At 35.8% G+C, this 13,421-nt stretch overlaps 1 protein-coding gene across 5 annotated transcripts in view; it reads right to left on the bottom strand.

The window, feature by feature from the left end:
- FZD3 (frizzled class receptor 3) overlaps window positions 1-13,421 on the bottom strand; it is a 219,642-nt gene that overhangs the window by 161,727 nt on the left and 44,494 nt on the right. For all 5 annotated transcript variants that reach the window (XM_080676960.1, XM_080676958.1, XM_080676959.1 and 2 more), the window contains one exon: window positions 10,458-11,475. In XM_080676960.1, the coding sequence (XP_080533086.1) occupies window positions 10,458-11,475 (1,018 nt within the window). The remainder of the gene's footprint in view (window positions 1-10,457; window positions 11,476-13,421) is intronic.

Below are 13,421 nucleotides of genomic sequence, written 5' to 3' on the forward strand. Positions count from 1 at the left end.
AGGACATAAACCTAGCCTGTCTGCCTTTGAATACCAGGTATGTATGTATGTATATATGTATGTATATTTTAAAGAGAGTGGGAGAGACAGAGAGAGAGGAGGGAGGGAGAGAGGGGGAAAGAGAAAGAAAGGGAGAGAAACATTGATGTGAGAGAGAAACATTGATGTGAGAGAGAAACATCCATCAACCGTCTCCTGTACACACTCCAACAGGGGACTGAACCCGAAACCCAGGCATGTGCCCTGACTGGGAATAAAATCCACGACCCTTTGGTGTAAGGGATGATGCTCCAACAAACTGTGCCACATTGACCAGGGCTAAAGCCCATGTTTTTATTTAACCAATACTATGTATATTATATTGAAATGCTTTTCTAGAAATAACAACCTTTGAGACTTGTAACTCTTTCATAAAATGCTTTGAGCCTCTTAAAAGGCAATAAATAGAGGAAATTATTTTTATTTATTTTTTATTTTTTTATTTTTAATATATTTTATTGATTTTTTTACAGAGAGGAAGAGGGGAAGGGAGAGGGATAGAGAGTTAGAAACATCGATGAGAGAGAAACATCGATCAGCTGCCTCCTGCACGCCCCCTACTGGGGATGTGCCCGCAACCAAGGTACATGCCCTTGACCGGAATCGAACCTGGGACCCTTGAGTCCACAGGCCGACGCTCTATCCACTGAGCCAAACGGGTTTTGGCGAGGAAATTATTTTTAAAGAAAAAACTGCAACAACAAAACACCAAAGTACCTAGAAAATTACTAATGTTAAATAGTATATCAGATGGAAGTGTACTCTAGGAATAAACTGTACTGATTTTAAATAGTAAAATAGATATTCTGACAACTAGGGCTAATTTCATAATTCTGAATTTAGGCATTAAATATTACTTGTTCAAGTATTATTTAATACACATTTTTAAAAAGTGTTCTTGCTAGAATTAGTATAAAGTATTTTTTAAGTATTTTTATTGATTTTAGAGAGGAAGGGAGAGGGATAGAGAGAATCATCAATGATGAATCACTGATCCGCTGCCTCCTGTACGCTCCGCACTGGGGATCGAGCCTGCAACCCGGGCATGTGCCCTTGACCGGAATCTAACCTGGGACCCTTCAGTCTGCAGGCCAACGCTCTATCCACTGAGCCAAACCAGACAGAGCTAGTATAAATTTTTTAAAATCTAAGCAATAAATTTCTATTTACAGCAAGGATACTATTTTAAGTATTTTTAAATCCTTCTCTTATACAATCCCATCTTTCTTCAAATTATGGACTTAAATACATGCCATTTGCATTAAACACAACTGACATTTTGAAACATGTGATCAACTACTTCCCAAACTGATTTTTCAAATATTTGAAACCTGCAGTAATATAAGAAATGACTATAAAGCAACCTCTATAAGCAAAATATTCAAATATTATTCTCTAAGTCACCTAGCAGGCTACTCTAAAGAAAACATCATTGCTTAATACATTTTAAAACATCTCAGAGCCTGCTAAGTATTCTTTTAGGCAAGCTCAGTGATAGTAAATCTGTTCAATTATGTGTAGATATAACTTCAAATAGGAATTTAGTATCTCTGGTACTCAATTCACAAGTCTATGTAAGATTCTTCTCAGTGAAATTGTGAATGAAAAGTAGTATTATTAAAATTCTAATATCAAAATGTTAAAAAACCAAAGTAGGACAAATATATGATATCACTTAAATGAGGTACCTAGAGTAGTACAGGCATACCTCATTTTATTGCACTGCTTTATTGCACTTTACAGATAATGTATTATTCACAAATGGAAGGAAAGACCCTTCACCTGCAAAAAGATTGTACTATCTGAAGGCCCAGGTTAGCATTTTTTGCAATAAATAAATAAACTTTTTCATTAAGGTATGTATATTATTTTTTTATATACGATGCTACTGCACTTTATAGACTATAGTATAGTGTAAGTGTAATTTTTATATGCACAGGAAAACAAAAAAATTCCTGTGATACTTGCAGTGGTCTGGTCTGGAAATGAACCTGCAATATCTCCGAGGTATGCCTGTAGTCAAATTCATAGACACATTAAGTAATGATGGCTGCCAGGGGCTGGGAGGCAGGTAGGAAAGGGGAGTTATTGATTAATGGGTAAAGTTTCAGTTTAGAAATATGAATTTCTGGAGATGGATGGTGCTGATAGTTGCACAAAATGTAAATGTACTTTATGCCACAGAACTGTACACTTAAAAATGATTAAAATGGTAAATTTTGTTACCATTTCTGGGGGGATATTTTACCACAGTTCAAAAAAAACAAAACAAAACCCCTAGATGACTGGCTCTATAATTTGTCAGTAGGCTCTAGTTTGGGTGGGCTATACTTAGCTGACCCCTCAGTTAATGTTACTCTGTGGTATGTCATATTTCTTTCTGCTTTAACTTCCTCCCTTTAGAGTGGCAAGAATGAAGCCATACTATCAATATCATAAGGTTGTTGTGGGTATCAAATAAAATCACAGATTTACTCACAATGAACTTTATACAAATAATAACAGTTCATATTTATAACACTATCTTTTTTGAACAAGTCAGATTTAACTCAATATCTGTTACTTCAGAAGGAAAAGCAAGAGTCACAGGGAGTTCATGGAATTCATACACAGAATAAAGCTTTAATCATACTTGCACTAATCTTCCAAAACAACCTCTGAACTTTTATGCTGAAGAAAAAAGTTAGTACTAATTCTGGGAAAGAAAAATACTGCAGGGAATAAAAATGCAAGTATGGAATATCAATCTATGAGGTGTTAATGTGAAAAGCACCCCCTTCCATTAGGATTGGGAAAACTTTTCTATGAAGGAAGAAAGGCCAGAGATTTTCCCAACTTGAATGAATAAAAGGTTCTGCAAAATAGAACCAGAGTCATAGAAGCATCAAACAGACCGTCCAACTCCAACCTATGAGGGAACGTGGGGAGTGAGGGGGTAAGAGATCAACCAAAGGACTTGTATGCATGCATATGAGCAAAACCAATGGACACAGAAACGGGAAGGAGGGGGAGGGCACGTGCTGGGGGATGGGAGCAGCCGGGGAGAAGTCAATGGGGGTAAAAGGAGACTTAAGAAGTACTGTAAACAATAAAAAATTTAAATTAAAAAAAATACACAAATTTAAGTAACTTAGCTACAGATAATCTTTAAAAAATAGTAATAAAGTTGTTTGGAGCTACCAGGTAAGTATGAAAAACTGAATGAGTGACCAACATGGTTAATAATAGTTTCTTGGCTGTAGCTGGTTTGGCTCAGTGGATAGAGCATCGACCTAATGACAAAAGGGTCCTGGGTTTGATTCTAGGTCAGGGCATATGCTCGGGTTGTGGGCTTGATCCCCAGTGGGGGACGTGAGGGAGGCAGCCAACCAATGATTCTCTCTCATCATTGATGTTTCTATCTTTCCTCTCCCTTCCTCTCTGAAATAAATTAAAAAATATATTTTTAAGAAATAATGTTTTTTTGGTTAAGTTTTAAATAACTAATAAATACACTTCAAAAACCAGGAAATAGTTACAATGCATGAGTTAAATTTTCAAGTATCTAGAAAAACAAAGTATAGTTGACCACTGAACAACACAGTTTTGAACTGAGTGGGTCCATTTATATGCAGATTTTTTATAATAAATATACAGCCAGCCCTCTGTATCCCTGAGTTACACAACCGAGGTTTATAACCGTAGACTTAACCAACTGCTAACTGTATGTATGCATTGTTTTGGGGGAGTCAAAAGTCATACGAAGGTTTTCAACTGTGTGGGGGCTGGCACCCCTAACCTCCACATTGTTCAAGCATCAACTGTAATTCTAAAGAAAAGCAGCAGGAAGAAAGTAAGGTAAGAACAGAAATAACTGAATTAAAATTATAATCCTCTGGTAAGATTGATCAAGGAAGAAAAAAAAATAGAACATACATTAGGAACCAAAATAGGAAATAGTAACAATTTTCAAAATTAAAACATGTGAATAACCTTATACCAATTTATTTGAAATATTTTTCTAGAAAAATATAAATTCTCAAAAATGCCTCAAGAAGAAATAAGACATGAATAAAACATTACTATTAAAGAAATTGAAATGGTAGTTTAAAAAACCTAGTGATTCCCAAAACGTCTCTCACCTTACTTCTACAATACTATAACACAGTTTTTACAGGATATACTAACCCTTTCAAAGAGCAGAGAGCCCTAGTTATTATGGAAACTGTTTCAGAGAAACAAACCTCACTTTATGAAGCTATTATAATCTCAACACCCAAACTAGACAGGGACAGTACAGAAAAGTAACAATTATCATCATCTATCTCATTTATGAGTGTACAGTTGTCTCCGCTTATCTGTGGTTTCACTTTCTGTGGTTCCAATTACCTGTAGAGCCACAGTCCAAAAATATTAAATAGAAAATTCCAGAAATAAACAATTTATAAATTTTAAATGGCACACTGTTCTGAGTAGCATGATAAAATCTAGCACTGTCCTGCTCCAGCCTGCCCAGGACATGAATCATCCTTTTGTCCAGCATCTCCACACTGTATATAATACCTGCCCTTTAGTCACTCAGTAGCCTTCTCGGTTATCAGATCAACTATCTCAGTATCACAGTGTTTGTGTTCAAGTAGCTCTTATTTTACTTAATAATGGCCCCAAAGGGCCAGAATAGTGATGTTGACAATTCAGATGTGCCTAAGATGTAAAGTACTTTCTTTCCATGAAAAGTTGAGTAATTGTTATAATTATTCTATTTTATTAGTAGTTATTATCATTAATCTCTTACTGATACCAACTTATAAATTAAACTTTATCATAGACTAGAGGCCCATGCACGAATTTGTGCATGGGTGAAGGTTCCTTGGCCTGGCCTGCGATCGGGGCCAATCAGGGCTGATTGGGGCCGGACTGGGGAGGTTGGCTGTGGGAACACACTGACCACCAGGTGGCAGCTCCAGCATTGAGCGTCTGTCCCCTGTTGGTCAGTGCGCATCATGGCAACAGGTCATAAAGGTCACTCAGGCTTTTATATATATATTTTATATATATATATGGATGTGTATTTATAGGAAAAAACACAGTATATACAGGGTTCAGAACTATCTGTGGTTTCAAACATCCACTGGAGTCTTGGAACATATCCCCTGTGGATAATGGGGGACTACTATAGATGCAAAAATCTTAAATAAAACATAAGAACTGGAAAACAAGTAAGAGACAAAGCTGTCCTTATTTTCAAAAAATAGAATTTCTACAAAGAATATCTAAGAGAATCTAAACACAATTAGAACTAATAAAAGAGTTCACAGGGATGCTCAATATAAGATCAATACACAAAAATCAATCAATGGCATTCTTGTACACCAGCGATAACCAATTTAAAATGAACAGAGAAAATATCTTATTCACAATTGCAATAAAAACAAGGTACCCAGAAATGAATGAACATATAAATAAACAAAAAGATATGAAAACTCAGTATACAAAAATGGCAATTTCCCCCGGATTCATTTAAAATAAAAAACAAGTTCAATCCCAACAGTGTTTTTTTATGAATAAATTGCTGGTAAAAAATCACACAGAAAAGTGTCAAGATGGCTACAATAATTTTTAAGAAGAAGGTAAGGGTAATGTGGAACTGACACAAGGTTATAAAGACCAATGAAACAAAAGAGCCTAAAAATGAAACTTGTATATGACAGAGGTTGCATTACAATTCAGAAGGGCTATGTGATAAATGGTGCAGAAAGCATATTGCTTATTCATATGGAAAAATAAAATCACGTTACTCACAACACAAACACAAACATATTTCAAGGGATCAGAGATATAATCAAAAATTCAAATTTTAGCCCTAGCTGGTTTGAGCATCAAACCAGTGGATAGAGCATCAGCATGTGGACTGAAGGGTGGTAGGTTCGATTCTGGTCAAAGGCATGTACCTTGGTTGCAAGCTCAATCCCCGGTCCTGTTCAGGGCACGTGTAGGAGGCAACCAATCTCTCATATAGATGTTTCTTTCTCTCTGTCTCTCTCCCTCCCTACCACTCTCTCTAAAAATCCATGGAAAAAATATCCTTAGGTGAAGAATAACAAAAAAAAATTCAAATTTTAAAACTGCTAGAAAAAATATAGCAGACCACATTTATAACTTTATAAACAGGAAAGGATTTTTTTAAACACAAAAGGCAAAGAAAACACAAGTTAAAAGACAAGCTACAGAGCAGGATAAGATATCTGCAATAAAAATAAATGGCAAAGAATTAATGTCAAGAATATTTAAACGATAACAACGAAAGGCAAATACCCAACAGAGCTATGGACAAAGGTTACAATAGGCAAATCACAGAAGAGAAACCCAATAAACATACAAAAACACGCTCAACTTCATCAAACTCATACTGTACTGAGTGTAAAATTAAAATAACTACTTGAGTTGAAGATGTCTTATAATGCAACAATTTCACATTTTGGTGTATATCCCATGGAAATTCTTATTCATGTACAAGGAAGACAGGTATTACAAAAATATTCATTGCAAAATGGATAATAACAACAACAAAAAAAACACCTGGAAACTATATGCCCAGAATATAGTTTCAGAATAATGAGTGAATAAATTGCAGTATATTTCTACATTAGACTACTGGAGTTAAAATGAACACATATCAACATTTATATTCTTAAAAACATAAAGTTGAGTGGAAAAGCAACCTACAGATTTACCTCATTCATATGAATTTTTAAAACTTGCAAAACAGCAAGTTTTATAGATACATATTCAGCCACAATATAAAAATATTAGGAAGAGCTCTAGCTGTTTTTTCTCAGTGGTTAGAGCATCAGCCCGAGCACTGAAGGGTCCTGGGTTCGATTCCGGTCGAGGGCATGTACCTTGGTTGCAGGCTGAATCCCTGGTCCCATTCAGGGCACATGCAGGAGGCAACCAATCTCTCACATCTATATTTTCTCTGTCTCTCCCCCTCTCTTCCACACTCTCTAAAAGTCAATGAAAAAAAAATATCTTCGAGTGAGGATTAACAAATATATATATCTATATATATATTAGGAAGAATGATAAATATCACATTTATGAGAAGGGTTACCTCTGGGAAGGGAGAAGGAAAGGGAATAGGAATATGAAAGGGAACAGAAAGGTTCATCAACTTTGTCTTTAATAATAGATAGCCAGCCAGCCAGATAGATAGATAAAATATAATATTAAATTTCAACATTATGAGTACATGGGTGTTTGTTATTTTCTATACCTCTATATATTTAAAATATTAACATAACCTTCCTTAAAAGGAAACATTAAAGAAAAATGAACTACAGTATTAACATAAATACATATCAAAAACAGATGTATAGCATAATATTTACATACTATCCTATATAATGAAAGCCTAATATGCTAAGTGCCCAGTCATCCGGTCGGCCGTTCAACCAATCAAAGCGTAATATGCTAATGATATGCTAAGGCTGCTCAACCGCTCGCTATGACATGCACTGACCACAGAGGCAGACAGTCGATCCATCCACTAGTTGCTATGACGTGCACTGACCAACAGGGGGCAGACAGTCATTGGGACATCCCCTGAGGGCTCCCAGACTGCCAGAGGGTGCAGGCCGAGCTGAGGGGACCTCCCTCCCCCCGCCAGTGCACGATGCACCTGGCCTCTAGTATAGTATAAAACAAAAGTTTTTCATAGCTACATTCACACTGGTAATTGTATAGGCTTTCATGGAAATGACACTCCAAATTCAGGATGATGGTTAACTCTGGGCAGGGAATAAGAGAAATAGGAATGGGGAAAGGTACCCAGGAAGTTTCAGTCAAATCTGTAATATGATTTCTCTGAAAAGTCTAAAGCAAATATGGTTTGCTAAAGCTTAGTACTGGATGGTTTAAAAAACCTATTATTAAGATATATGTATGTATGTAAATAGCAAGAGCAGCAACAAAAAATGAAGAAAATGAATAATAAAGCTAACATTTGAGCACTTATATAGTAGGTACTTTTCTAAGTGTCTGCATGTATGTTAAAAACAAACCTGGGAGACAGACTCTATTACTATTTATATCTAATACTATTACTATTAAATTCTATTATTCATTTTATAGATGGGGAACTGAAGCAGAGAGGAGTGAAGCTGGTCTAAGGTTATAAAGCTAATAAATAATGAAAGTAACCAAGAAGTCAGGATTCCTGCTCCAGAGTTTACAGCTTAATAACTATGCTATTGTTATTATATCATTCTCTATTCTTTTCAGTATGTTGGAAATCCAACATTTCTGTAAGTTGGAAAAAGAATTTTAACCTATGACTACAAAGGAATGTACTGTATGTGTGCACACATACACACACATATATCTGTGTAGCTTCAACTGTTTCTAAAGATGCTAAAAGAATTCTAGAAATGTCTTAAAAACAGCAGCATCCCAACTACTCTAATTTACATATTTGAGGTTTGGGTTTTAAAAAAAAATATTTTTACTGATTTCAGAGAGGAAGGGAGAGCAAGAGAGAGATAGAAACATCAATGATGAGAGAGAATCATTGATTGTCTGCCTCCTGCACGATCTCCACTGGGGATTGAGCCTGCAACCTGAGCATGTGCCCTTGACCGGAATCAAACCTGGGACCCTTCATTCTGGGGGCCAGCACTCTATCCACTAAACCATACCAGCCAGGGCAAGGTTTGGTATTTTTTAGATCATTTTTTCATAGTTAAACTTGGTTTCTTTTAATAATCCTAAGATAATATATATTTGGAATCTTAGATAACTTACATGGGGATGCATATGATGTAATTCGATCACCTTTTTCTCTCATTAGGGGCAAAATTCGATTATTTGTTTTCAGGACTGAAAATTCATATTAAGAGTTGTTAATAAGTAATTCTGTTAAGAGATATAATACAATTTCAATTATTCATTCTTTCTGGTCTCTTTGAGTTTATTTATTTTTTAAAAGCTAGTAGCTAATATTTATATAATAAAAATGTAATTTTGTATAGGACTATTTACACAACAAAATAAAAGGGGAATTGGCATTTTTATTCATCAAATATTTATGAGCTTTAACTATGTGCTAGTCACACATTCCTTATTCCCAGTACCACTGTTACCATTTTTGTTGTTGTTGTTAATCCTCACCCAAGGATATCTTTCCACTGACTTTTAGAGAGAGTGCAAGGGAGTGGGAGAGATAGAAACATCGATGTGAGAGAGACACATCGACTGGTTGCCTCCTGCACGTGTCCTGACTGAGACCGAGGATCAAGCTTAAAACCACGGTACATACCCTTGACCAGCCTCAAACCCGGGACCCTTCAGTACAAGGGCCAACATGCTATCCACTGAGCCAAACTGACTAGGACTGTTACTATTTCTTACGTCTCTTCTCAATCTATACACCCATATTCTCAATGGTATTATCTACTAACCTACAGAATATGCATTAAAAATATAACACAAAAAATATGAAAGCAAAAGAATTTCTTGCTTTCAAAGAGTTCACCATGTAGCAGGAGAAATAGACAAATAAAATACCTAAGTACTTTAAGAAAGACATTTAAAAGGTATTAGAGAAACATAAGGGTTGGGATAGATTGAAAGGTGGCTGGTGCACTTCTGAGAATAGGAAACCTGGAACATGATGAATAGGAGATAACTCTTTCAAGAAAACTTGTCTTAAAAGGAAGAAGAGAGGGTAATAGCTAGTGGCATAGTTCCACAGAAGGTTTTAAGATGAGAGAGAAAAATACTTAGCATCAACTCCTCTGAATTACTTTCCTTGTTCCACTTCTCTCCTAGGACCTAAATTCCGGATGAGTGTGAGCAAGTTACTATACATTTCTAAGGAGACAGATGCTTAAGAACTTTATAGAGGGAACCTGAAAATGATCTCTAAAATTCTATGTTTCTATTATTATGATTATCTAATCTCTTTAAACTAAAAAGTAAATCACAAAATATTCAGTATGCAAAAGAGAAAACAGACCAATTAAGAAATGAACTGGTTTGTACAACTGCATTCTAAAAAACAATTAATTCCTATTTTGAACATCAGTAAAATTTCTACAAAAAGACGGTAGCTTTTTACCAGAGTTGGTAAAGTGCTTCTTCCCCTCAAACCTGCAGTTTTAAAGAATCAACAAGCAACTATTTTGTAATAACAGATGTAAATTGCTTAAAAGCCCATACCTTAAAGTGGTAAAAGTCATATTTTAAAAGGAAGATGTTTATAGAAACATATGTATGCCATTTTTATTACAATATATTTGTTCATTATCTTTCGCTTTAAAACTTTAATATACAAGTTGAAGGTTCATGAAGTTTTTTAAAGCCCTAGCTAAGATTAGCTCTTCATAGTAATATGCCTTCTTTTCACTATTACACAAAATTTAGAACAAGGTTTCCCTTACCTGATATGGACATGGAATGTGATATTCTCTGCAGCGTTCTTGTATCCATGTTGTTTCCCAGATGCCACGGTAAGCTTGCTCATAAAAATAGCATCCAATTACAACCAAGAGTGGTACCAGATAAAGAATGCTGAAAACACCAATCCGGATCATAAACTTCACCAATTTATCTTGGTTCTCCTTTTCTAATGGAATCTCAATTCGAACTCTGTTTAGGGATATAATGCCAGCTAAAAGGAGTGAAACCCCAACTACCACATATAGGCAGAGGGGTGCAAGAACAAAGTATCTCAATGCATCAACATCGTAGAGGCCAACAAAACACACGCCACTGATATTGTCACCTTCAATTTTATTCATCGCTAAAAGGATGATAGTTAGAGTTCCAGGGATGCCCCATGCACTGGCGTGAAACAGCAATGCTTTCTTCTCAATAGCTTCACTACCCCACTTTGGCACAGCTGCCAAGAACCATGTGATGGTAAGAATTACCCACCAAACGCTGCCAGCCATAGTAAAAAAATAAAGTACCATAAAAAGCATGGTACAAGCTTTATTATGAGATCCTTGTGTCACTGTGGAAGCCTTATACTGTGCAGGGCTAGATGCATTGCAGGCTACTCGGTCCTCAAGCAAAAACCCAATGAAGAAAATTAATGATACCATCATGTAGCAGACTGCATAAAATATAATAGGTCTTTCAGGATAACGAAATCTTGTGACATCAATCAAAAAAGTTAAAAAAGTAAACAACGTGGCAGAGAGGCAAATGATTGAGATCAATCCTATGAAATATCGAGCAAATGAAAGTTCTTCTCTCCTAAAGTACATATTTGGACAAGGAGGTGAACAATCACGCACGTGCAAAAAAGAATAACCAAGATCAGGATCAATTTTCAACTCCCGGGGACACCAAAAACCATAGTCCCTCTGCACTGCCACTGGGGCTCCTTCAGTAGGATCTCCAGCTAAATTCAGATCCACAAGTCGAGGGTATGGCTCATCACAATCTGGGAACCTATAAAATACAAGATGAGAACCATTTTACTTACTGCGAAATCACTGCCACTTAACAATTTAGATTTCCAAAATTAGCATCTGTGACCTTACTATTTATCCTTACGTACTTAGAGCACATTACAATAAGTAGAAATAAAGTAAATGGTAATATATTCCGTTTGGTTCACAGAACTAGATTTTCCATAGTTGACCAAAAATGATGTTTCATACTTAATTTTGTCTTGGCTTTAAAAACAGTACTCTTGCCGGTTTCATGGGTTCGACTCCCAGTCAAGGGCATATACCGAGGTTGCAAGTTCCTTAGCCCCAGTAGGGGCTTGAACAGGAGGCAGCCAATCGATGTGTCTCTCTTGTGTCGATATGTCTCTCTCTCTCCCCGCCGTCTCCCTCCCATTCTCTCTAGAATTCTTGGGTGAGAATTAAAACAACGAAAACAGTACTCTTTCTTAAAATGGTCAAGCATAGCCATCCAAAAAAGGTATATGCCCAGCCGGCATGGCTCAGTGGTTGAGTGTTACTGGTTGATTCCTGATCAGGGCACATGCCTGGGTTGCAGGCTCGATCCCCAGTGTGGAGTATGCAGTGGGCAACTGATCGATGACTCTCTCTCATCACTGATGTTTCTCTCTCTCTCTCCCTCTCCCTTCTTCTCTGAAATCAATAAAAAATAAATATATATATATATATATATATATATATATTTAAAAAGGTGTATATATAAACTATTTATTTAGAACACAGTTTAGAGCATTTCAAAATATATACATATATATAAAACAATTAAAATAAATAAATATAAGTATATAGTTCCAACAGAATAGAAGCTAGAAGTTAGTTTGGTCTAACCACAGTATAGTCTTCAATTTACCCTATATTCACATAGAACTTACTGAAACATAAGAGTTAAAAATATTCCCTAAATGCATGTTCCAAGGTATTTTGAGTTAGATTAACATTAAAAATCCTTATAAATGGCTTATATACTAGTTTATATGCATCAAATAGTTTCCAAGGAACTATCACTTATATTGTTTGCCAAATGCATGCATAACCTTATGCTGTAGTGGATTAATCTTTTATTTTTAGATACAAACCATTTTCTTCACAGGGGTTGGAATTAGAAAGCTAAAGATTTTAGTGTTTTCCCCTTACTTTACAGTCATTCTCTGCTTATCATATTGGTTAATTAAAGGCCTTCTAAGGTCTCTAATGTCAACTATTTCCTTCCTACCATCCCTAATTTCTCTCCAATCCATTGCATTCTCTAATCCAGTTATTCTCAAACTTTAAAGTGCATGAGAAAACTTAAGATCCTTTTAAAATGTAAATTCTTGGTCCCCACCACCACAAATCATATTACAATATACTCTTGTTAGGGCCCAATTTTCCAGATCCACAAACTTGAGAATGTCATAGCCTCAGGACAGAGAAAATAGGGCAGACATACTTACATGACTAACAGTGCCATTCTCATGAACTTCCTGCATCTTCAATTTTCTTGCCAGTAGCAGTTGCTAAGTCCTCAGACTCTCACTAACTAAATGTTTACTAGTTTATATGCATCAAATAGTTTCCAAGGAACTATCATTTATATTGTTTGCCAAATGCATGCATAACCATATGCTGTAGTGGATTAATCTTTTTATTTTTTGATACAAACCATTTTCTTAACAGAGCTTGGAATTATAAAGACAGAAACTTACTGCATTCAGGCATTTACTGGAATTCTGAAGTATGCCAGGGGTTTAACATAAACAGACAAACGAACAGGATCTCTATCCTTCAGTTTAAAAGGAGATACATACTGGTAAAGACAACACAAAAGACAGCAGTGTGATACATGAAGCAATCAAAATCTATCTTACCTAATAATAGACAAACATGTAAATCGACCATACCTCCGCTATACCCACAGCCAGTCAGAGTGAGTATGCAAATTAGAAG

The sequence above is a fragment of the Plecotus auritus genome (genome assembly GCF_963455305.1).
Source record: "Plecotus auritus genome assembly, chromosome: 6".
In the NCBI taxonomy this organism is placed as follows: domain Eukaryota; kingdom Metazoa; phylum Chordata; class Mammalia; order Chiroptera; family Vespertilionidae; genus Plecotus; species Plecotus auritus.